At 39.1% G+C, this 23618-nt stretch overlaps 2 protein-coding genes across 2 annotated transcripts; both read right to left on the bottom strand.

Annotated features, from left to right (window-relative positions):
* Positions 1-12340: 12340 nt before the first annotated feature.
* Positions 12341-16528, bottom strand: LOC146692375 (uncharacterized). Its single transcript, XM_085432449.1, has 8 exons — positions 16456-16528; positions 15894-16226; positions 15356-15502; positions 15169-15255; positions 15067-15095; positions 14498-14554; positions 14268-14336; positions 12341-14162 (listed from the first exon to the last, which is right to left on the bottom strand). The coding sequence occupies exons 1-8, from the start codon at positions 16514-16516 to the stop codon at positions 14031-14033; spliced, it is 915 nt and encodes a 304-aa protein (XP_085288575.1). The 5' UTR covers positions 16517-16528; the 3' UTR covers positions 12341-14030.
* Positions 16529-18240: 1712 nt separating this feature from the next.
* LOC146692374 (uncharacterized) lies at positions 18241-23066 on the bottom strand. Its single transcript, XM_085433366.1, has 8 exons — positions 23006-23066; positions 22441-22767; positions 20047-20226; positions 19797-19892; positions 19678-19706; positions 18723-18785; positions 18383-18577; positions 18241-18264 (listed from the first exon to the last, which is right to left on the bottom strand). The coding sequence occupies exons 1-8, from the start codon at positions 23064-23066 to the stop codon at positions 18241-18243; spliced, it is 975 nt and encodes a 324-aa protein (XP_085289492.1).
* Between the last annotated feature and the right edge of the window lie 552 nt (positions 23067-23618).

Raw genomic sequence — 23618 nt, 5'->3', positions numbered from 1 at the left:
AAAATAGAAGCACTCATTACTGTAACTGTCACACATTCATTTTACAGGCAAATAATGGAAACATACTGAAACTCAAGACACATAAGTTCAGTAACTTACAGTTTTTTTCAATCGCTAACAAGCGCCTACCCATACTTCAGATACTTTTTCTAAACTCTTAACACAGACTCACACCTACAAAACACAATTGGCCAAATGGATAATTTTCTTCTCAAAAATACATTTTGTTAAATATATACTAACTCTTCATTTCAAAATAGAACACATCTTTCTCTGCACACACTAACTGTACAAAAACACTATAAATCTGACTCAAAATGAAATTAGTCTGACAAAGAATAACACTTGTTTTCACCTCACAAGGTACATGCAGTCAATCAAAGTACACCTTGTTTCAAAATACTGGCTATTATTGACATTACAAAAACTGCATAGACTTTTATGTTTCAGTTTTACAGGTATTTGCATGCGAAACATGCAATCCACCATTTTGACACCAGAAATGTCTTGGTTGGTAACTGTATGTCCACATGTACAGTAATGTTCACATTCAAAAGCATTCCAGTAAAAAGCAAACAAGTTTTTGTTTCTCTACTGTTTACTACAGGAGGTACAGTAGAAACACGGTATGATAGGACAGAGAAAGTTTTACAGTATTGCTTACAGTGAACAAAATATCCATGAAACACACAAGAGCATTCTGAACAAAAAAACAACAGCAAAAAGCCAAGATAAAAAGGGGGGAGGGGGGCTAAAAAAAGGCAAAAAATTTGCATCTAATCTCTGCGATCTTCAGGGTTAGGCCACATGTTTTCATCAACATCACATCTGATGTTATCCAAGTCGATGCACCTGGGATAAAACCGCCTGGTATGTCGGATCCACCCTTGGCAATCGTCAATTGTGATGTCCCTGGAGCCAGCATCCATGGCTTCAAGGAGGGACATCTGGTCATGTGGCTGATGGTCATAAACCTTCCACCTCCATGCAGAAAAAAACTCCTCTATGGAGTTGAGGAAAGGTGAATAGGGTGGAAGGAAGAGACTTACCAGTCTTGGGTGGACTTCAAACCATGTTGTTATTGCTTGCGAGTGATGGAAAGCCACATTGTCCCAGGTAATTACAAAGGTCCTCATGTTTTCACCCTCCTGACCCTGCTCTGGAACCAGGCGCTGGTGGAGATCATTGAGAAAGGCAAGCAAGCGCTCTGTATTATAGGGTCCAACCTGACATCTGTGAAGGAGTAATCCTGCATTTGCAATTGCTGCACACATGGTAATGTTTGCCCCTCTCTGTCCTGGCACATCAACTGTGGCCCTTTTTCCAATTACATTTCGTCCACGTCGACGCCTTTTGGCCAGATTGAATCCTGCCTCATCGATGTATATGAATTCATGAGGGGCCTGGTTGGCCTCCAATTCCATAACTCTCTGAAACAAAGTTTATGTAAGTCATGTTATTACTGTATACCATACTGTACTGTAACCTAGTATTGTGTAGGTTACCTACTTGCAAAGTGCAAAGCTTATAGAACTGGACATTGGATTGAATATACACTATACCTGGACATATTGTCGTCGTAGCTCCTTGACCCTCTCACTGTTCCTCTCAAAGGGAACAGTGTAGAGCTGCTTCATCCGCACTCTGTGTTTGGACAATGTCCGCGTAATGGTTGTGAGGCTGATTCTATCGATATTGTCAAATATCTCATGGTCCGCCACAATTCTAGTTTGAATTTCACGCAGTTTTATTGCATTATTTGCAGTAACCATTTCTACAATGGCAAGCTCCTGATCATTACTGTGGAGCTTTCCTCTTCCCCCAGAGGGTGGAAGACGTTGCATTCTTTAGAAAGACAAAAAATTCAACATATGCATTACTGTATGACCATATTGACATGTCAAGTGAGAATAGAAACAATCCATGTAAAATGCAATACTTACCTGTTGGTTTGTTGAAAGATGCGAATAATGGAGGCAACTGTTGACCGCCTCAAATTGGGCTGCACTCTTTCACCAGCCTCTCTTAGTGAAAGACCATGGTTGATTACATGGTCAATGATAGTGGCACGAATTTCATCACTGACTACTGTTCTTGCAGCCCTTGGAATGCCACCACCACGCATTCTTACACCTCTACCTTGCCCTCTCCTTGGGCCTTCTCTTCTCCCTGGGCCCCTTGCTCTTACTCTTCCTCGACCAGACATTACAGTGTTTGTCTTTTTTTTGTTTCCAAAAACATCACTCCTCAAGGTCTTGCCTTATAAACCCCACTGAGTCTAAGCCAGAATGGAAGAAGCTGTGGTTGGCCCAATTTACCCAACATAAATCAGCTGTGTGTCAATTATTCAATTGTTTGTTTATTATCAGCTGAGATATATTTTTGATATTGATATTGGTTTTGTACTGATATCATTGCAGAAGCAGAGGTTTTTATACTGTATCTAAGGTTTGGAATATTGTTTTTGCTATTGTGGGATGTTGTTTGTTAACATTCGTAGATACTACAGAAACAGTCCATAATTTTGTTGGGAGGTATAGCTTGTCTGTTAAGAAAATGTAAGCATTGTGGAAATGTGTTCACTGACTGCATATTGGGTGAACACGACATGAAATGTGTGAATGGTATGGCCACAACAGACCGATGCTGTGCTAATTGTGTTTAGAGTTTTGCAAATGTGACAACTGTTTGGACAAACGCTTGTTAGCGACTGAAAAAAACTGTAAACGTTACTGTACAAAGCAGTCTTACTGCAAGTACACCTACCTGTTTTCCTCCCTGAAGGTTCTGATGATGGAGGCAACAGTGAAGCGACTCAAATTTGGTTGTATTCGTTGCCCAGCCTCCCTCATAGTCATCCCATGGACAAGGACATGGTCAACTAAAGTGGCTCGAATTTCATCCGAGACTGACTGTCTTCTTGCCCTTGCTCTTCCCCTTCCTTGTCGCCGTCGTTCTCCACCTCCACCTCCTTCACCACGTCCTCCTCCTCCTCCACCTCTCCCTCCTCCTCCACCACCTTCCTGTTGTCCTAGACCACCTCCTCCTCCTCTTCCACCACGTCCTCTTCCTCCACCACGTCCTCCTCCTTCACCATGTCCTCTTCCTCCACCACGTCCTCCTCCTCCACCACGTCCTCCTCTTTCACCATGTCCTCTTCCTCCACCACGTCCTCCTCCTCCACCACGTCCTCCTCTTTCACCATGTCCTCTTCCTCCACCACGTCCTCCTCCTTCACCACGTCCTCTTTCTCCACCACGTCCTCTTCCTTTGCATCTCTTTGGATCCATTGTTTCAAACCTGAATGAGCTGACTTTGGCCCTTTTATCTATCCATCGCAGGTTCTGATTGGTGTGTGCTAAATTTTGACTCCTAGTGTTTCCACCTGGTTAATTGTGTGCTAATTGAGCTCAAGCTATGCTGACTTAAGTTAACATTATTGCATGCTAGTGCTTTCTAAATGACTACATGGTGTAAGCACTGTAAAATGTAGGGATTTGTGTGTAGAGTTTTGCAGTAACAGTTCACCAAATTTGAGTCATGTGTCAAAGCAGGGAATAGTGTTTATAGTTCAGGGAAATGGGTGAGCCTTTTGAACAATAGCGTTACGGTTTTGAAATTTTAGTTTAGAGGTCTGGTTATAGTGTTTAAGCAATCGAGAAAAACTGTAATAACCAGCAAGGAAAGTAGAAAACCAAAAATCTCAAAAATACAGTGTCTCTTTATGTCTGTCTCCACGTTGGGTGAGTGTTGAGTAAAGTGCATATGAGAGCATGAGGGTGGGAATGGATGTCTGTATCTGTGTGTGCCTGTATGTCTGTGTCTATATGTCAGGTCAGGTATCAGACGCCACCTCTCTGGGGACATCTCAGGCCCTCCAAGGTATGGAGGCCTATCTCCCCCACCGCCGGTCACTCTGGCACTCTGGATGTCTGGAGTTTTGATCTCCTCCATACCTGCTTCATGCCCTGGAGGACGGGGCTGTGGCTCCCCACACCCTCTAGCAGATCATTACAGGAAGGAACCTTTTAAATACAAGCGCGTCCATGCTCACAGGTGTACACACGGGAGCTCACACCAGAGGTGGGACCAAGTCATTGTTTTGCAAGTCTCAAGTAAGTCTCAAGTCTTTATCCTCAAGTCTCAAGTCAAGTCTCAAGTAATGTCAGGCAAGTCAGAGTCGAGTCTCAAGTCACTGGTGTAAAAGTCCGAGTCAAGTCACAAGTCTGAAACTTTGAATTTCAAGTCCTTTCGAGTCTTTAAAAAAAAAAACAACGAAAAAATAATGTTGCAGTTATGCTAAATGTAAATGTTAGACCATGTAATTTTAAAATCTGTGTTTTTCTCAACACATGACAAAATAGTGAACGTAGAAAATATACACAAATTGTGAAATTGCACCTCTTTAAAATGCAGCTCAATTAAACCTAGCTCCAAGAATAATTTTCACCGACAGTTCTGAGATAAGCTGCATGTTATTCTTGGATGCGGTTGTAGGACTGGCTTTAAAATCGCATGACAAAAATATCATACACATTAAAAAAACTGTATCACCAACGTAGCCTGGACAACATTTGCTAGTTAGATGAAGTCAGCTATCTCATCTTAGCATATTTATATGCATATTTATAATCATACGGTTCTTGGAGTGAGTGCATACACTCATGAAGTTTAGTAACTTCAGGTCACTGCAACAAGCCCAGGTACAGTTTACCGACGGATGGGTACAGGACCTTGAAATGCACCGTGTAGAACGAAAGACCATCGTACGTATCATAAGTTTACCAGTCTCACAAATCGTCGTCATAAATACACATTCGTTAACCGTTTATTAATAGGACCTTTGAGCTCAACGGTAATTAATTAGTAGTGGAAATAATTTCTGGTAGCATCACAGAAATGTAGCAGTGACAATAATACTGTATGCTGTAATCGTACTGGGCAATTAGTGATACAAAACAACTGTTTTATCCTGTGAATAAAAGTATATGTTTTTGTCAATGTACCATAATAACAGAAGCGAAACACAATATTGTGTCAGGACAATTCACTATTTATGCACAATAAACAAAGGAGCATAGCGCGACCATTTCTGTTCAGCGCCAGACTTGCTTGTAACCTATATCACCAGTTATGTTATGAAAGTGACGTATTAACTACTAAAAAACACTGACCTTTGTGTAAATGCTTGGAGCAGACTAACCTGTGAGCTGGAGGGTTCTGGGACGTTATATTTGACCTTTGAATGGCTGCAATCCAGACCATCCGTCGCGTCTTTGTTACTTCGGAAACATGGCTCGAACAATTTCTCTTCAACGAGGTAATCCGATAACAACCGATCTCTTTACCCGTCGGCTTCCCGTGGCTGTCATGCGACCGGCTATTGCAGTTAATAATACAACGGCTTCTTGTGTTTCTTTTTATCGCTGTATAACTGATTTTAATTGAAAGCCTGCGTGCGCTAGTACCGCTTGCCACGAGTTCCCAGAATCCTTTGCGGTTTTACCCCTGAATGACGTCACATTTTCAATCTCTATATAATATGCATGTTAAATTTTATATTTGGGGTAAAATATCAAGTCTTTTCAAGTAAACCGGTTCAAGTCCAATTCAAGTCCCAAGTCATTGGTGTAAAAGTCCAAGTCAAGTCACAAGTCTTAGAACATTTTTTCAAGTCAAGTCTAAAGTCATAAAATTAATGACTCGAGTCTGACTCGAGTCCAAGTCATGTGACTCGAGTCCACACCTCTGGCTCACACACACAAACTACACCCTTTTTGGCTCCTACCTCAAAGCACACTGTGTGCTGTCGATATTACGTGCTGCACAATAATGTAATATATGTATTTTTTGTCTGCTTATTTTGTTGTTTTTTGTTTTTTTCCCTTTATCCCCGTCCCTCTTCTCCACTGTTTTATTTCCCTTTCTTTCTCCCATTTCTTTTCCCCAGTCAAGTCTGTCCCATATTTAACAAGTGAAAATAAAATCAAATAGACCATTACGGCAAGGCTGGGTAGGTCCATTTGGTAAAGTAAATCTGTTGGGCATCTTTCTTTGCCTTTAGACAATAATTCTGATGGCAAAAGAGCCAAACGGGACAGGCAAGAAAAAAGAAAAAAAAGAAAACCAAAAATCGTACGAATCCTACTCTCAGAGCTAAATGATAAAATAACCATGTGTAGAGCTCGTGATATTTATCATAAATAAATATGGGATAATTTATTATCTGAAAAAATGCATGTGATGTTTTGTCTTCCAAATATGAAAATAAATCAAAACTTAGATCTTTTAAACATCAGTGGATTATTTTCTGTGATCAGTCGATGTTGAAGTTGTTGATCAGTGAAGTCTGACAGAAGCAGAAGAGTCTCCACTGTTTCATAGTTCACTTTACTGTCATCTTTATCATTATGAACCTGTGGAAAACAGCACAGCACACTTGTCTGTTTACAAATACCAGATGAAGCTTATACATAAGTTCAATGAGGAACATCTGTAATCATTCATCTGCCTGCTTTCCTGGGTGTTTAGCTGCTTGTCTGTAATTCACATCATGACCACTTTTCCATTCTGTCATTCTCAATACTGATGTAATTATTTTCGGCAGATCGTCGCCTCGCCCACCTTCTTCAAGCCAGTCAGCCTCCACTCTGTTTAAATCTGTGCTCTCTGTCATTCTGCCTTTCAGACTCTCATTCATTCAACCCACCTCTTCCCCATCCACACCTCACAGATGTCTGAGTCAGAGCTTCATCCAAGCCTCAGTCTTCATTTTCACCACCACCAGTATCTAGACTACAGCAGCTGCTGTCCTAAATCCTATCAACACTGGGATTCAGTTCTGCCATGATGGGTTATCAGAGTCTAATCGCCAAATACATTAATTTATCTATCTAAATAAATCATGTTCAGTTATTTCAAGTTATTTCTCCTTATTGAAATGTCCAAAACTCTCTTTGCTCTTTAAATACAAAACTTATTTAGGCTTAACTTCAGTTTCCAAGAGTCAGCTAAAGTCAGGAGGTACATCTAGACTGTCTGAGTTAAAGGAAGAATAAGGAAGCAACACTTGTGATAATAATGCATGTGTTTCTATGTACACTTACCTTTAAACTGAAGCATCAGTATCAGTAATGAAGACATCTGAATCCATGTGAATGCAGCCATCGTGCTTCTCTGTCTCTCCCAGTCTCTGTTCTTGCTCTCAGAGATGAATACAGCATCAACTTCCTGCTCACTTCCTCATAGTGACATCACTCCTTTTGTCTCGTGTTGCTGAATGAATTATTTCACTTCATAGCTTTTAACCATCCTTAGCTCCATCTCTCTCCCAGTCTACATACAAAATGAATATTATCTTTAAATTTTATCGTTTATATTTAATCTTTTTTGCAGACTCCCCTGTCGTCCCTTTAAACGGACTGTACAACAATGGAAAAATTTGTGATGAACACTAGAAACGGGGAAGTTAAATGTGTGAAGACTGTTAGATGAGGTAAGTGTGGCATTAATGAAGCTATTGTTTACATGTTGACTTATTATTAGAAAACAGTGTTCATGCTGGGTTTTTTCGGGACACATGAAAAGAGGTCAAGATACAAATTCTTCACACACCAGAATTTCAGTCCTAATGTTCGCAAGGAAACAAGATAATATTGCAGCAATGACCACTCCCATTCTCCCATTCTGACCTCCCATTCTAGATACTCTTGGAACCACATCAGCCCGCAGTCTGACAGCAAAGAGATCTAATGGGGTGATACGGCACTATGAGGTCATTTTTCATTCAGTAGTAGACCCAAAAGCAGACTAAATGGACAGAAAGATGATGACTTTAACAAAACTTTATTGAACACAGTGAAATGAGACAGGTGACATGGAGAACTTAGCAAGAGTCAACTGAAACAGAGAGAAGGTGGTTAAATCCAGAGCTAAGGAGAGGCTACATACCCACGCAGTCACATGGACCTCACAGCACAAGCATACTCCCAAACTACTATAAGAGTGTTTTTTTATTATTATAAAGATTGTTTTGTCAGTTATGTTTTCAAATGTCAAGATGTCAAACAAAGGGAGAACACACGATGGCTCGTGTTCAAACAAAGAAAGTTTGTTCATCAAAAATTTATTAATCAAACAGACATAACATTGTTATCCCCTCCTCCCCCCACAAAAAATACACGTTCAAAGCACCAAAGTGGTAGCCCAATATCACACAGAACTGTCACATGATATTAAACAGAAGCTGTAAACTCAGCTCTGCAGTCGCTATCAAGCAGTTCATATCAAGTTGTAGATTCAAGCTGCTTTTCATGCTTTTGTCCACAACATGGCGCCAAAGAGCACTGTGTTGAAAATCTTTGAGTAATGAACCCTTGTGTGTAATTCTCATGAAGGCAGATGGTAACAAATGTTTATTTGCCCTTGTTGTCCATCCCAGCAAAAACTAGGAAAAAAGAACAATAACAGTTTGTTATAGCTCAGTCTCCTAATGCGCCCGGAAAAGAAAACAGTTTAGTTATACTACACTTTACTACACAAGGTGTTCAGTACTGGGGTCAGCCTAGTCGAAGATCTAACAAAATACATGTTTCTGATATTTAGTAGTAATATCTCCACAATTAAACCATCATTGTGGGGAGATCACTACTGTCATGGTTTTGAATGAGTTTCTATTAATCCTAAGGTAGTGAAGTGCTATTTTATTGGAGTGTCATGTGTTGGTTTGTGCATTTAATATGTCACCTGACAACAATGCTGTCATTTCCTGTTTCTTTTAAATTAATGATTTAAAAACCTTTTAAATAGATTAAATGAGTACACATCTACTAAACCTCATATCAGTGGACAGAAATCTGTAGATGACACTTACTGAACTAAACTAGAAGCAGCTTCTCTCCAATAAGTTTCAGTCCAACTGTGGCTGTTTCAGGTGTACTCAAAATATCCCCCCCCCCCCCCCCCACACACACACACACACACACACACACACCCTTTAGTACTTTTAGCAGTCACTGAATTTGCATTTACCTGAAGAGAAAGTAATTATGTTCATGTTTCCAGACTAAAATGAACACAAAAGACTGACTGACTCATTAAAAAGCCTTTATTTCCACTGATAAAATGTCCAAAATACAAAGTTCACGAAACGAATAAACAGAGTTCAAAACCAACTGAGTAATCCCAGGCAGGATAAGAGACACTGAGACAAAGACTGAAGGAAAGACTTATAAAGACTTATATGCTTATAAATGAGGGTACCATGATTACAGGAAGTGGATGCAGTTGGATGATGAGATGTAAGTGAAAATAATCAAAGACAATTTGATTAGTAAAACTAAACACAAAGACAATAAAACAGTGAAGTGAGAACCATAACTAAAGGTGGGAACAGACACATGAATCAACTTCACATAAGAAAATTGGCACAAAAAGCTATGACAGGAAACTCTAAGGGAACAAATTCAACAGTAAAACTGAGACTAAACTATAACAACTACTAAAGTCCAAAATACTCAACATTTTGTTCATAATAATGAATACGGGCATCAAACAAGACACATAATAAATTACTGTAAACTATCATTCAAGATCATATCTACAGTGCACATACAGGTATATTGTCACAAAAAGGCCCGGAGGCCGAGTACCAAAACCAAACCCATGTGCAGAGAACTCAAAGTGGAGGCTGAGGAAAGGTTTTAAAAATTTTATTAACTAGCACAAGGATGATATTTACAATGGCTTAAGGCTTGACAAATGGGGTGTGGGGTCTTGGCTAGGAGAGAGGAATAAAGCAAGGTGGCAGGTCCAAGAAAGCAACGGGAGCTGGGCTGGTGATTAGGTACGATATGGAAGAGAGGAGAGCAGTGTTAAAATCTTAGCCAATGAGGAGTTCTGGAGAGGGTGGGAACTATGAAAATCTTCGTCTTAATGTGCAGGTGGCTGATGTAAGTGTTGAAGGAGAGGGGGTGCGGTCCGGGTGGGTTTGGTGGTGTGTGTCGGCTGTCCTGAGCGGGGAAGGTTCCGTGGTAGTGTAAGGGCAGGAGGGCAGGCAGGTGAACCGGATTTCCAGGATGAGTTGTTCAGCGTTGTGGAATACCCGGGAGCAACTAGAACACAAGATCACAAGTAAGCAAAGCACTTGAGACTTACTGGCATGAAGTGTGAGGCCTGGTTACCAACATAGGGTAGTTGACAAACTGGCGAGGAAGCAGTGTCAGCGAGCAGCTTAAATCTCCAACCTAGTTGCCTGAATCAGCTCCAGGTGAGGGAGGCTGTAGGCCCTGCCCATGGGTGGATACCATGCTGGGACAGCATCATAATTTCTATTTCTATTTATGATCCACTTTAATCTGTGAATACAACCAACGTCCTGATCTGTGACCTTCTTTATAACCAGAGAACAGTCTGCAGAAAGACTCAGTCTGTTAGATTCAGGTTTAACTTCTTTAATCTGCCCACGTTCAAAGAGTGCTACTGAGCTGACTGTATCACTGAAGATTCAAGAACAGTTGGATGTTCCTCAGTTGAGAAAAAAAGAGAAATGTGAAGCATCAAATGTTATGAATATGAGTGTTATGTTTATAATGTGAAGTTTATTTTGAATACAACACATTTAAATTTCAACTTTAGTTTCCAAGAATCACCTAAAGTCAAAAAGTTAAAAGCACATCCTCACTGCCTGTCTCTGTCTCTGTCTCTGTTCTTGCTCTCACGTTCACAAATGACACAGTCTCAGAGACGAAAGACTCTGGAAAGACTCATCCTGGACCAGCTCCGACCCATAGTCAGGCCACATCAGGATCCCCTTCAGTTTGCTTATCAGCCCCGCCTTGGATCTGAGGACGCCATCAACTACTTGCTCAATTGTGTCTACACCCATCTGGACCAGCCGGCGAGCACTGTGAGGGTCACGTTTTTTGACTTTTCCAGTGGATTCAACACCATCAGGCCAACCCTCCTGGATGATAAGCTAACAGCGATGCAGATAGATGCCTCTGGATTGTTGATTACCTGACAGGAAGACCACAATATGTGCGTCTCCCACATTGTGTGTCTGACAAGGTCATCAGCAACACAGGGGCACCACAAGGGACTGTACTCTACCCCTTCCTCTTCACCCTCTACACCACAGACTTCAGCCACTGCACAGAGACCTGCCATCTTCAGATGTTTTCTGATGACTCTGTGGTTGTTGGATGCATCAGCAAGGATGATGAGACAGAGTACCGGGCTGTGGTCGACTCCTTTGTCACGTGGTGTGAGCAGAATCATCTGCAGCTCAACGTGGCAAAGACCAAGGAACTGATCGTGGATTTTAGGAAGACTAGGTAACCCTTGACCCCTGTTTCAATCCAGGGGGTCAATGTGGACATTGTGGAGGACTATAAATACCTTGGAGTACACATAAACAATAAACTGGACTAGGTTTAAAACACCATTGCACTTTACAGGAAGGGCCAGAGTCGTCTCTATTTTCTGAGGCAGCTGAGGTCTTACAACATCTGTCGGACAATGCTCAGTGCCATCCTCTATGCTGTTGCACGCTGGGGCATCAGGTGACGGGTCACAGATGCCAACAGACTCAATAAACTGACCAGCAAGGCCAGTAATGTTGTGGAGATGAAGCTGGAATCCCCCAACAATAGAATAGAGGAAGTTAAACGTGTGAAGACTGTTAGTTGAGATAAGTCGTTGCATAAATCCAAGTCTCCTGTTTTTTTGGTTTATTATTAGAAAACAGGTTCATGATGATGTTTTCCTGCACACATAAAAAGAGATCAAGATTCAATCTCAGAATTTGATTTAACTGTTCACAATGAAACAGTAATACTGCAGCAGTGACTGCTGATAAGAGCACTAAATGAGATGTGTTAGTAGCTTGAGACCTGTTGGTTCCTCGTTGACCTCTAAAGTCTTTTATTTTTTGTTGATGTTGTTTTCTGAGAAGTGAAGCAGAAGTGCTTTGGTGAGAATGTGGGTACAGCAGCAGCAGAGCTCTGGAGGTTTCATGATGACCAGATGAACCTCTGACAGATGGTTAAGACACTGATGAGCGTGAGAATATACTATGTTGAGGTTTCACACATTTCGACATATATTAGATCATTTTATCTTGTTTTTAATGCTGTCTGAGTATAATTTCCAATCATATAACAGCTGAAATGTAAGGAGAGCCATTCATGCATTATTTAGAAAGGGTTAGTACAAACAAAACTGTTCAAACCATTAATTAAATATTTAAAATTGAAGATGAAAGAACAGGAAGGATAACTGGAGAGAACATTAAATGCTTGCTGATACTGTGCTCTGAGGTCTCAGACAGGCCGCAAAAAAATAAAATAAAAAAAACATACTATGTAATAAAACATCAGTTACTGTCACTGATGTCCTCTCCCAGCTCAATAACTAAGATAGAGCAGATATTTTCCATCATAAAAGATAAAATAGGGAATGTGCAGCACATGTCACCAGTGCTAGCATTTAGGAAAAAGATAAGATAAGATAACCTTTATTAGTCCCACGTGTGGGAAATTTGTTTTGTTACAGCAGTGGACAGTGCAAAGTTACATAGAAAAATTAGAAGAAAAAGAACCCACTGGAATAAGATATCAATAAGATACTGTGCAGAACTGTACATAGTAGAAAAAAATAAAATAAAATAAAATACTACATACAATAGAATAAAATAGAATACAAATGCTACATACAATTGAGTATAATACAACGATGCCAGGAAAGAGTACTGCACAAAAACAACCAACAAAACCCATTAAATGTATGGGTGGTCCCATTTAACCTTTTCTTTCCTGTTTCTTTTTTTGTATGTATTTTTTGTGAAGGGGAAGTGGTTTGGTGAGGATATGCAGAGCTGTGCAGGTTTAACCCTCTAATGCTGACCACATGCATATCATGCACTTCTTCTTTCTGTGAACTTCTCATGAAGACAGCTGGTGACAAATGTCTGTTTGCTGTTATTTTTTCTTGAATTTACTGTCCTTAAGAATTTAAGAAAAGAACCATAAAGTTTGGTGTACAATCAGCGATTAATCATAAATTAAAAATCAGAAAAGAAAACAGTTTACTTATACTTCACACTTACTGCTTACTACTAAATGTCAGCCTAATGAAAAGTCTAACATTTACACAGTTCTGTTTTTAGTGCAAATTGCTCCAGAATTAAACAGTTGTAGGGAGATCGCTACTGTGATAGTTTTTAATGTTAATCTTAGTGCAGTGTTTCATTAATGTATTTATATGAACATGCAGAATATTTTCATTTATCTAACACTGTCATATGTGAGTCTGAATATTTGCTGTCACCTGCTAACCATGCTGTTCCATCACATACTTTGTCTGTGCATAGACCAAAGTGTACTTTAACCCATACATTTATTTCACTATATTGACTCCAATAATCACAGGATATCATTGAAAGCACTGCTGCAGTGTTGGTGTATTTATAGCAAAAAGTTTAGCATGCATTAAAAAGCTCAGATTCTTCTTACTGTACCATGAAGGTGGAAAGCAGGTCAGCACGGCATAGTAAGACACATCACCAGAGCCCTGAAATACTAACTACTATTTAAGGATTCTGGTTAACACAAAGTAGGCATGTGCAATCAGACATGTTATTTTCACTAGTACACTATTTGTAACTTTGTGTTTTGTGTTGGTTTAGTTTTTTGTTTACTTGTTTTTATATTCTACTTAAAAACGGTTTTGTAAATGACCTAAATCGATTTAAGAAACCTTAAGGTGAATTTTAATGTAATAATATTCATCGTAATAATGTTCACCTTGTTCAAAGTAATCCACTGAATCTATGAGCACATGCAGTGGTATGAAAAAGTAATCCTGCAGTCTTTGTATTCTCAAGTAAACATAATCACATAACTTGATGTTTGACTAATCTATCTATCTATCTATCTATCTATCTATCTATCTATCTATCTATCTATCTATCTATCTATCTATCTATCTATCTATCTATCTATCTAGTTAAAAAACTTAGCGTGAGTAACATCCTATTTCTTTGGGTAATTGATGGTGGAGTAGAGGTTGTTGGGATCAGGGGAAATTCCAGCAGGTGAAGAGGAAGCTTTCACAGTGCTGTAGGTCACAGTGTCACCATCATCATCATCATGATCACCACGGGACTTTAAGAAAATAATACAAAAATGTCTTAAAGACATAACCTGACAGGAGCTTTGAAAATGGTGAAGTTATTACTAACACCATCTGTATGAATATCAAATTCTTACCCTGGATTTATTCTTGGACTTCTTGGTGAAACTGATGGAGACGTAGGAAACACCATCATCAGCATCAGCCTGCACAGTGAATACAACACAATGACTGCTCAGTAATATGTGGATTTATAATGAGTCTGTTTCACATCTGTTTAAGTTCAGCATCAGGTCCTCATCACATCATAGTTTCTGCTCTTCTCTGTTGAAACTAACTTTGTACTGGGAGTAGTGTGTGATCTCACCGTGTCCTGACTGGATCCTGGACCAGACTGAGTATCTGCAGGGTTTAAGCTCAGTCCCTGAAAAAATACAGTTTTATTTTTAAAATCGGCTCAGTGTAAACAACAAATTTAATCTAAAGAATATTTAATCAATGAATTCAATGTATTTCCCAGTCCTTGTTTCTCCCTTTGAACCTTTGAACCTTTATGTCACTGAACTTATCGTTAAAAATCATTTCACTAGCTGGGCCCACGCCCTCATTTTAGGTTTGACAGCGTTTTAGTGGTTTGGGGAAGGCCTCAAAGGGGACTGGCGGTGGCTGCCAGGGCTGGCAGATCCCAATGTACAAAACAGAAGTAAAGAAGTTAAAGAATTGAAAAGGGGAGGGACGGTGGGGCACGTAAATGAGAACGAGCAGCCTGTAGAACTGGGGGAACCCATATACATGAGAACCAGAAGGAGCATGTTGGGAGGCATGGTCCCACTCCTGAAATACCAATATTTAATCTCCAATTATAGGCTCAGTCTGGTATGAAACTATAGAGTTAATAGATGATGATATAAATTACATGGCTGAATTTGAACTCACCGTGTTGTTGCCACATTGTGTTTTGTTTTCTGAAAAGAGAAAAAAAGATGAGTTTACTTATGAGTCAACTTATCATAAACTTTAATCTGTGAATGTTTTCACCTTTAATTTTCTTCCATCTGATGATCACCACAACAATGATTAACAGTGTTACTAAACCCACAGGAATGATGATAAACTCTGACCAAACTGGAGAGATTATTAAACATGTTAAACATTGAATTTTTCCACACATAGTAAACTTGTTGTCTAAGAACCTGACAACCAAAAAGAGGGATTCAGTTTCTACCTCCTGATGTCTTTACTTCCTCTCTTGTTGTCCATATGTTTGTTATTTTCATGGCTACTTTAATTGTTGATGTTGTGGATTTTGTTGTCGATGATGTTTTTGTGGTAAACTTCACTGTTGTTGATTTTGTCGTTTTCACATCTTCACCTAAAGAAAAACAATAACATCATTAAAGACACTGACAGTAAGAAAAGACTTGAAAGTAAGTGAACAACAACAGAGAGGAAACAGTGGTGAGATGTTTAACAGTCTAAAAAGTCTCATTTTTGATGATGCCTCATGTCTGAGGATATGTTCTCTTTATCTTCATACAGACACTCAACTGTGAGTCTACAGTGTTCATATGTCAACACAGAGCTGTTCAAGATGCTTTATCATTGTTCTCATGTACACACACTGGTGAAGATGGAGATATTGTAAGAGAAAAGCAACAATAGAAAAATGAACTTCATCACTGTGATCATAATTATTGTGGTGTTTCAGTTTGTTGTTCTAACAGGACAGTTTGAGCTGAAAACATTAAGATGTAAATACTCACTGTTAATAACAGACAGATCAATCTCAAAGTCTGGACCTTCTTGTGATCCTGTTGCTGTTTTGAACTGTCTGCAGGTGTAACGACCAACATCCTGATCTGTGACCTTCTTTATAACCAGAGAACAGTTTGCAGAAACACTCAGTCTGTCTGATTCAGGTTTGGTTTCTTTAATCTGCCCAAGTTCAAAGACTGTTACTGCTGGTGTTTTAGTTGAGTTACTGAAGATCCAGGTAGTACTGATACAGTTATGCTGACCTTGTATCACATTTTTACAAGGCAGAGTAACATCATGTCCACGTCCAGCTGTGACAGTTTGATTTTGCTCAGTTGTTCCTGTTGAGAAAAAGAGAGAGAGATGTGAAACATCAAATATGTTATGAATATGAGTGTTATGTTTATAACGTGAAGTTTATTTTAAATACAACACAAGTTTCAACTTTAGTTTCCAAGAATCAGCTCAAGTCAAAAAGTTAATCATGACTGTCTCAGTTAAAGGAAGAATAAATAACACTTGTGATCATAATGCAGTTTATTAATTGAATGTGTTTCTATGCACACTTACCTTTAAACTGAAGCATCAGAATCAGTAATGAAGACATTTGAATCCATGTGAATGCAGCCATCGTGCTTCTCTGTCTCTCTCAGTCTCTGTTCTTGCTCTCAGAGATGAACACAGCGTCAACTTCCTGCTCACTTCCTCATAGTGACATCACTCCTTTACTCTCCTCTTACTGAATCTGTATGATACAGATCTGAACTCATCTGTATCTGTCTCTCTGTCTTAATGTAGATATAACATTTGCTGAATCCTTTTTAACATTTAATAACTTTTATACTTAATCTCTTTTGCAAACTCCTCTGTTTTTCCTTTAAAGGACTGTTCAACAGTGGAAAATGTCTTGATCATTAAAAGAACACAGGAAGTTAAATGTGTGAAGACTGTTAGATGAGGTGAGTGTTTACATTAACGCAGCTCTTCTGTACATTGTGTTTCTTATTAGAAAATAGGTTTATGATGATGTTTGTCTGCACACATGAAATAGGGTGAAGACTCAAATTATTTACACACTAGAATCTGAGTCTTAATGATTGCAATGAAACATGCTAACACTGCCACAGTGAGCGCTGTTAGCAGCTTGATAAGAACACAGATCAGATGTGTTAGTGGTCTGAGACCTGTTTGTTCCTCTTTGAACCTCTGAAGTCATTCATTCTGAGAAGTGAAGGGGAAGTGTTTGGTGAGAATGTGGGTACAACAGCAGCAGAGCTCTGGAGGTTTCATGATGACCAGATGAACCTCTGACAGATAAATGGTTAACACATCGATGAACGTGACACTAAACTGTCTTTAGGATTCACAGCAGTTTCTACACACAGCAGGTCCATATTATTTTTTTAATGTTGTGTAAGTATAATTCAGAAGAATAATATTAACAATGAAAGCAGATGTTTGCACATGTTTGGAAATGTTATAATACAAGTTCAGTACAAACAGAGCTGTTCGAACCAGCAGAGTAAAAGTTTAATACTGAATATGAAAGAAGAGGAAGTCAAACTGGAGACAATAACAGACGGTAGATTGTACTGTGGTCTGTGGTGGAGGGATCAGGTGTGTGTGAGGTGTGAGATGGAGAGAGTTTAAAAACACACAAAGTTGTCCACAAACATATTTACATTTATTCTTATTATCGTGCAGCAAAAAAAGCAAAAAGTTTTAATTTGGATCATTAGATCTGTTACTGTTATTAAATCCCATTAAAATTAACCTCAGGAATAAAAATAAAGTATGAAGACTAACAATCAAATAACACAAAATTTAAACAGCAATGAATAAGCTGTCATTTTTAACTCAGTGGGTAACCTTTAATAAAAATCATCAACAGCAAATTTAAACAAACAAAAGATTCAGTTTATCATAATTAAATAAAGGATAAATAATTGTTGTACGGTATTTTACTTGTTAGATCAATCTAAATGTACATGAAAAAGTTTTTAGCTAAATATGAGATAAAATCAAAATGTAATTTTTGTTTCCTTTATTTAAACCTGTCTTGTCCAACAGCATTCACAATCAGAAACATGATCTGAATGCTCTGTTGTACCAACACATTTGCTTGCCAGGAGCTATATGAATTTTGTATAGGTTTCTTATCTTAGTCTTTCTTTTTATTCTACTTGATTTATTCATTTTCATTGTTATTCACATTAACTTATGTGTAATTGATCAATACCAGAGCTGACAGGTAGGGAGAGGTAAGAATGGGTAGAGAGGAGAAAGGGAAAAAAGAAAAACAGAGAAAAATTGAGAGAAGACAAAACCAAAAGGACACAGCACACATAGCTCAACTCAGCAGATCACCACCTGTTGCACCTGTAAGAAAAACATACAAAAAACAAACAGCACCTCAGAAAAATGCACAATCTTGCATGTCTGTGTTTATATGAAAGAGAAACACACAGTTTAGTTGGGCCCTCCACCCCAAGACTACTGCAGACCCAAGCCCACACGTCCAGATGACAACCGTGTGCTGACACAAGTAGAAGGAGAAACGAATGACAAGGGAGGCCCAGAAAGAGCTCCCATGGTGAACGTTTAAGAGCCAGAACCATCCAAGCATGAGCTCAGGACTGTTCTCATGGGCAATGACCAGAAGGGAGTGGAAGGGAGGAGCAACCCTCACCTTCTATAACCATGTCCCACAGTGGTCAAGGCTCAGCAAGTCTCAGACAAAGACCCAGTCACACACACAGACACACAGTGTTTTCAACAGCAATGGGCTAATTTATGTGATGAGATGATGTTTGAGTTGTTGATCAGTGGAGTCTGACAGAAGCAGAAGAGTCTCCAATATTTTCATAGTTCACTCCATCTTCACCCTCATCATTATGCTCCTGTGGAAAACAACACAACACACTTTAGATTCTCTCTGATATTGTCACGTCTGATGAGGCAGATGGCCTGAAGAGGAGAGAACGTGGACCCAAATGCAGACACAGAGATGCAGGAGAATGTTTAACAAAAAGCGAGCCTTTATTGTGGGCTGCAAAAAACACCAAAACAAAAGGCGATCAGAGACTGTGAAAAACTAACTAAAACCTGAACTGGGAAAAACTAGAAATAAATATAAAGAATCTAAACCTGAGAATAAAGCCTGAATATGAAACATGAAAATCTGAGACGAGGGCCAATGAAAACAGAAATAGCAGAAGGAGAAACACAGACGACCCAGCAACAAACAGAGGAACACAAAGGTAACGAAGGAATGAGACACAGGAGGAAAACACAGCTGGAGAAACCACACGCAACGAGACCCGGAAGAAGGAAAACGGAATAAACTAAGACGGTACACAAGACTGTCAAAGTCAAACAAGAAGACACAGACTTTACACTGAAACAAGGAGACACGACTGACAGGGGACACAAAGGACACATGGATCACAGGAAGAGCGCAGAAACCAAGAGACTAAAAATTGGAAATAATAATGAAAACAAAGACTATTAATGATTCAAAACACAAAACACTGGGTCCCCCCCACAGGACCGTGACAGATATTCATACTTTGTGATATTATTTTGCTCATTTGTCTGATGTTTTCACTCTCGTGATTTTTTTTAGATTCCTTATGATTACAGTTAAGTTTCAGTTGAACATGGTCAGCACAGTATATTCTTATCTTTCATTATTTTCTATCTTTGTATATCAACCGTGTCAAACAGGAACAGACACCACAAAGAGATTTTGCTCTATAAAGTTAGAGAGGACTATTGAGTGTTCAAACTCACAGTGGTTTTCTCCAACTGTTTTTTGCTTGCTGAAAAGACAAAATAATTAAAACAAGAGTACAGTAAACAGTTAAACTCAAAGCTTTTTGTGTAAAAGTCTCATCTGTGAATTTTCTCACCGTTACATTTTATCCACATGTTGACTGTAACAGTAGATATTAAGAGAGCTGCTAAACCCACAGACACGATGATGCATCTCAACAAATACAGAAAATCTGAAAAGACAGAAACAATTTTGATCACCACAACAGTTATTAAGAGCACCGCTAAACCCACAGAAATGATGATAAACCCTGAGGGAACTGGAGAGATTATTAAAACATGATAAACATGAACATGAATTTCTCAATACATAGAGCCAAGTCTCACTCTGACACCCACACTTTAAAAGAAGAGAGATCCAGTCTCTACCTCCTGATTGACTATTTGATGGTGCTGTCAGTGTCCCCTCTGATGGTTTTATTTCATCTTTTCTTGTCCACATGTTTGTTATTGTTGATGTTAATTTAATTGGTGATTTTGCTGATTTTGTCGTTTTCACATCTTCACCTAAAGAAAAACAATAACAACATTAAAGACACTGACAGTAAGAAGAGACTTGAAAGTAAGTGAACAACAACAGAGAGGAAACAGTGGTGAGATGTTTAACAGTCTAACAAGTCTCATTTTTGATGATGTCTGAGGATATGTTCTCTTTATCTTCATACAGACACTCAACTGTGAGTCTACAGTGTTCATATGTCAACACAGAGCTGTTCAAGATGCTTTATCTGTCACGGTTTGCCGGGGCAAGCCGTGTGAATAATAATGGATCCAAACTGCAGGCTGCGGAATACGAACGTGACTTGCAGGGAGAATGACCAGAGAATCAACACAGAAGGGTGGAAGGGAAATAACACAGACGAATCAGCAATTACTATGACAGAAGACACAACTTAAATACACTCAGAGAACACAGGGAGATTACATACAGGTGGGAACACAGCTGGGAGTGATTAACATGACGAGACTAGGGAGGCAAACTGAAAACACTCACATAAGACACAGACCTTCACAATAAAACAGGAACTTACACAAGAAAAGACACAAACTAAGAAACACGGACTAGATACAGTAACACACGGGCAGAACAGAACAACAACAACAACAATCTTTATTTATAGAGCACATTTAAAAGCCAAGGGCATGCCAAAGTGCTTTACATAAAAGAATAAAAGAATAAAACAATTAACATTATAACATCAGAGTCATATAAGTGTGGAATTATGTTCACAGGTAAAAACCACTAATAAGAGTAAACTATAGCACATAGCTATAGCAAAGTAAAGCTGTACCATCAAACACAGTGATAGAGAACATAGACAACGCAAGACAACGCAAGACAACGCAAGACAAACAGAAAAATTAATAGAATAACTCACTGCAAACAAGGCCAGGATTTAACTGGTAGAAAAAGCTAGTTCAAACAGGTAAGTTTTAAGCCGTGATTTAAAAGATTGAATAGAATCAGACGCCCAGATGCCAATCGGGAGATTGTTCCACAGCTCAGGTGCAGCTAGAGCAAACGCTCGATCACCTCTAGACTTCAAACGAGATCTGGGCTGAACCAACAATAACTGTGAGGATGATCTTAAAGCCCTCGCAGGAGCATATGAGTTTAAGAGTTCCTTAAGATAGCTTGGTCCTGTGTTATTAGTAATTTTAAAAGTAAGCAACAGAATTTTAAATTGAATACGAAATTTCACAGGCAACCAGTGCAGATCAGCAAGGACGGGAGTGATGTGAGCAAACTTCTTAGTTTTAGTTAGAATGCGTGCAGCGGCATTCTGGACTGTCTGTAATCTATGTAGAAGGGTAGAGTGGAGACCAAAATAAAGTGAATTACAATAATCTAGCCTTGACGTTACAAAGGCATGGATGAGCTTTTCCAGGTCATTGTGCGGGATATAGTGTTTGGCCTTAGAAATAAGGCGAAGTTGGTAAAAACTGGATCTGACGACAGCAGACACGTGTTTATCAAGTTTAAATGAGCTATCAAGTAGCACACCCAGATTCCTAACAGTGTCAGAGAAAGAGCTAGTGAGAAAACCAAAGGCATCACGAAGTTTGGCACGGAGAGCTTCACTACCAAAGATCACAATTTCAGTTTTCTTATCATTAAGGATAAGAGTATTTGCCAGAAGCCATTGCTTGACCTCACACATGCACTCTCGAAAGCTACTCAAGGACAGAGCTAGATCATCATTTAACTCAAAATAGATCTGGATGTCATCGGCATAATAATGAAAAGCAATGTGGTATTTCTCAAAGATAGCACTTAAAGGAAGCATATATAATGAGAACAGGGTAGGGCCTAACACAGATCCCTGGGGGACACCACAGCAAACAGGTACAGCGGAAGAAGACGAGGTGGCCAAGTGAACCGAAGAGAGCCGATTGGAGAGGTAAGATTTAAACCAATCCAAGGCAGCGCCCTTGATGCCTACAGTGTGCTCTAGTCGGCCAACAGAGTAAACACTAACCAGAGAATTAACAGAACCACAATCACGAAGAGAAAACACAAAACGCTGGGTCAAAAGGACCCAGGATCATGACATTATCATTGTTCTCATGTACACACACTGGTGAAGATGGAGATATTGTAAGAGAAAAGCAACAATAGAAAAATGAACTTCATCACTGTGATCATAATTATTGTGGTGTTTCAGTTTGTTGTTCTAACAGGACAGTTTGAGCTGAAAACATTAAGATGTAAATACTCACTGTTAATAACAGACAGATCAATCTCAGAGTCTGAACCTTCTTGTGATCCTGTTGCTGTTTTGAACTGTCTGCAGCTGTAACGACCAACATCCTGATCTGTGACCTTCTTTATAACCAGAGAACAGTTTGCAGAAAGACTCAGTCTGTCTGATTCAGGTTTGGCTTCTTTAATCTGCCCAAACTCAAAGAGTTCTACTGAACTGCGTGAATCACTGAAGATCCAGGTAGTACTGATACAGTTATGCTGACCTTGTATCACATTTTTACAAGGCAGAGTAACATCATGTCCATGTCCAGCTGTGACAGTTTGATGTTGCTCAGTTGTTCCTGTTGAAAAAAAAAGAGAGCGAGAGAGATGTGAAACATCAAATATGTTATGATTATGAGTGTTATGTTTATAATGTGAAGTTTATTTTAAATACAACACAAGTTTCAACTTTAGTTTCCAAGAGTCAGCTAAAGTCAAAAAGTTAATCATGACTGTTTCAGTTAAAGGAAGAAAAAGAAGCAACACCTGTGATAATAATGCAGTTTGTTAATTGAATGTGTTTCTATGTACACTTACCTTTAAACTGAAGCATCAGTACCAGTAATGAAGACATTTGAATCCATGTGAATGCAGCCATCGTGCTTCTCTGTCTCTCTCAGTCTCTTTTCTTGCTCTCAGAGACGAACACAGCATCAACTTCCTGCTCACTTCCTCACAGTGGCATCACTCCTTTTCTTTTCCTCTGTGTCTGAATTATTTCAGTTTTTAGCTTTGGTGTTTCCTTACCTACCCCCTCTCTCCAAATGTAAATATTAAATAAGTGAAGAACTTTATTTTAACTTTTATATTCAATGTAATTTGCAGACTCTCGTATCACCAAGGACTCTACATCAGTAGAAAATAATCAATAACAGAATAGAGGAACTTAAGGTGTGAAGACCGTTAGATGAGGTAAGTGTTGACATTAATGCAGCTCTTCTGTACATTTGGTTTATTATTAGAAAACAGTTTCCATGGTGATGTCTGTCTGCATACATGAATCATGTGAAGGTTTTGATACTGGTGCAGTCACCACTATTAGCAGCTCTAACAGTGGTGACTGCACCAGTCACAAGGACACAGATGAGAGGTGTTAGTGGTCAGATACCTGTTATTTCTAATTTTTCTCAGTAGTTAAGAGGAAGTGTTT

Source organism: Copadichromis virginalis, linkage group LG15, assembly GCF_057382275.1.
Source record: "Copadichromis virginalis isolate Kocher_CV1m ecotype Utaka linkage group LG15, C_Virginalis_male_GT1.1, whole genome shotgun sequence".
NCBI lineage: Eukaryota > Metazoa > Chordata > Actinopteri > Cichliformes > Cichlidae > Copadichromis > Copadichromis virginalis.
This window is presented reverse-complemented; position numbering and strand designations above follow the sequence as displayed.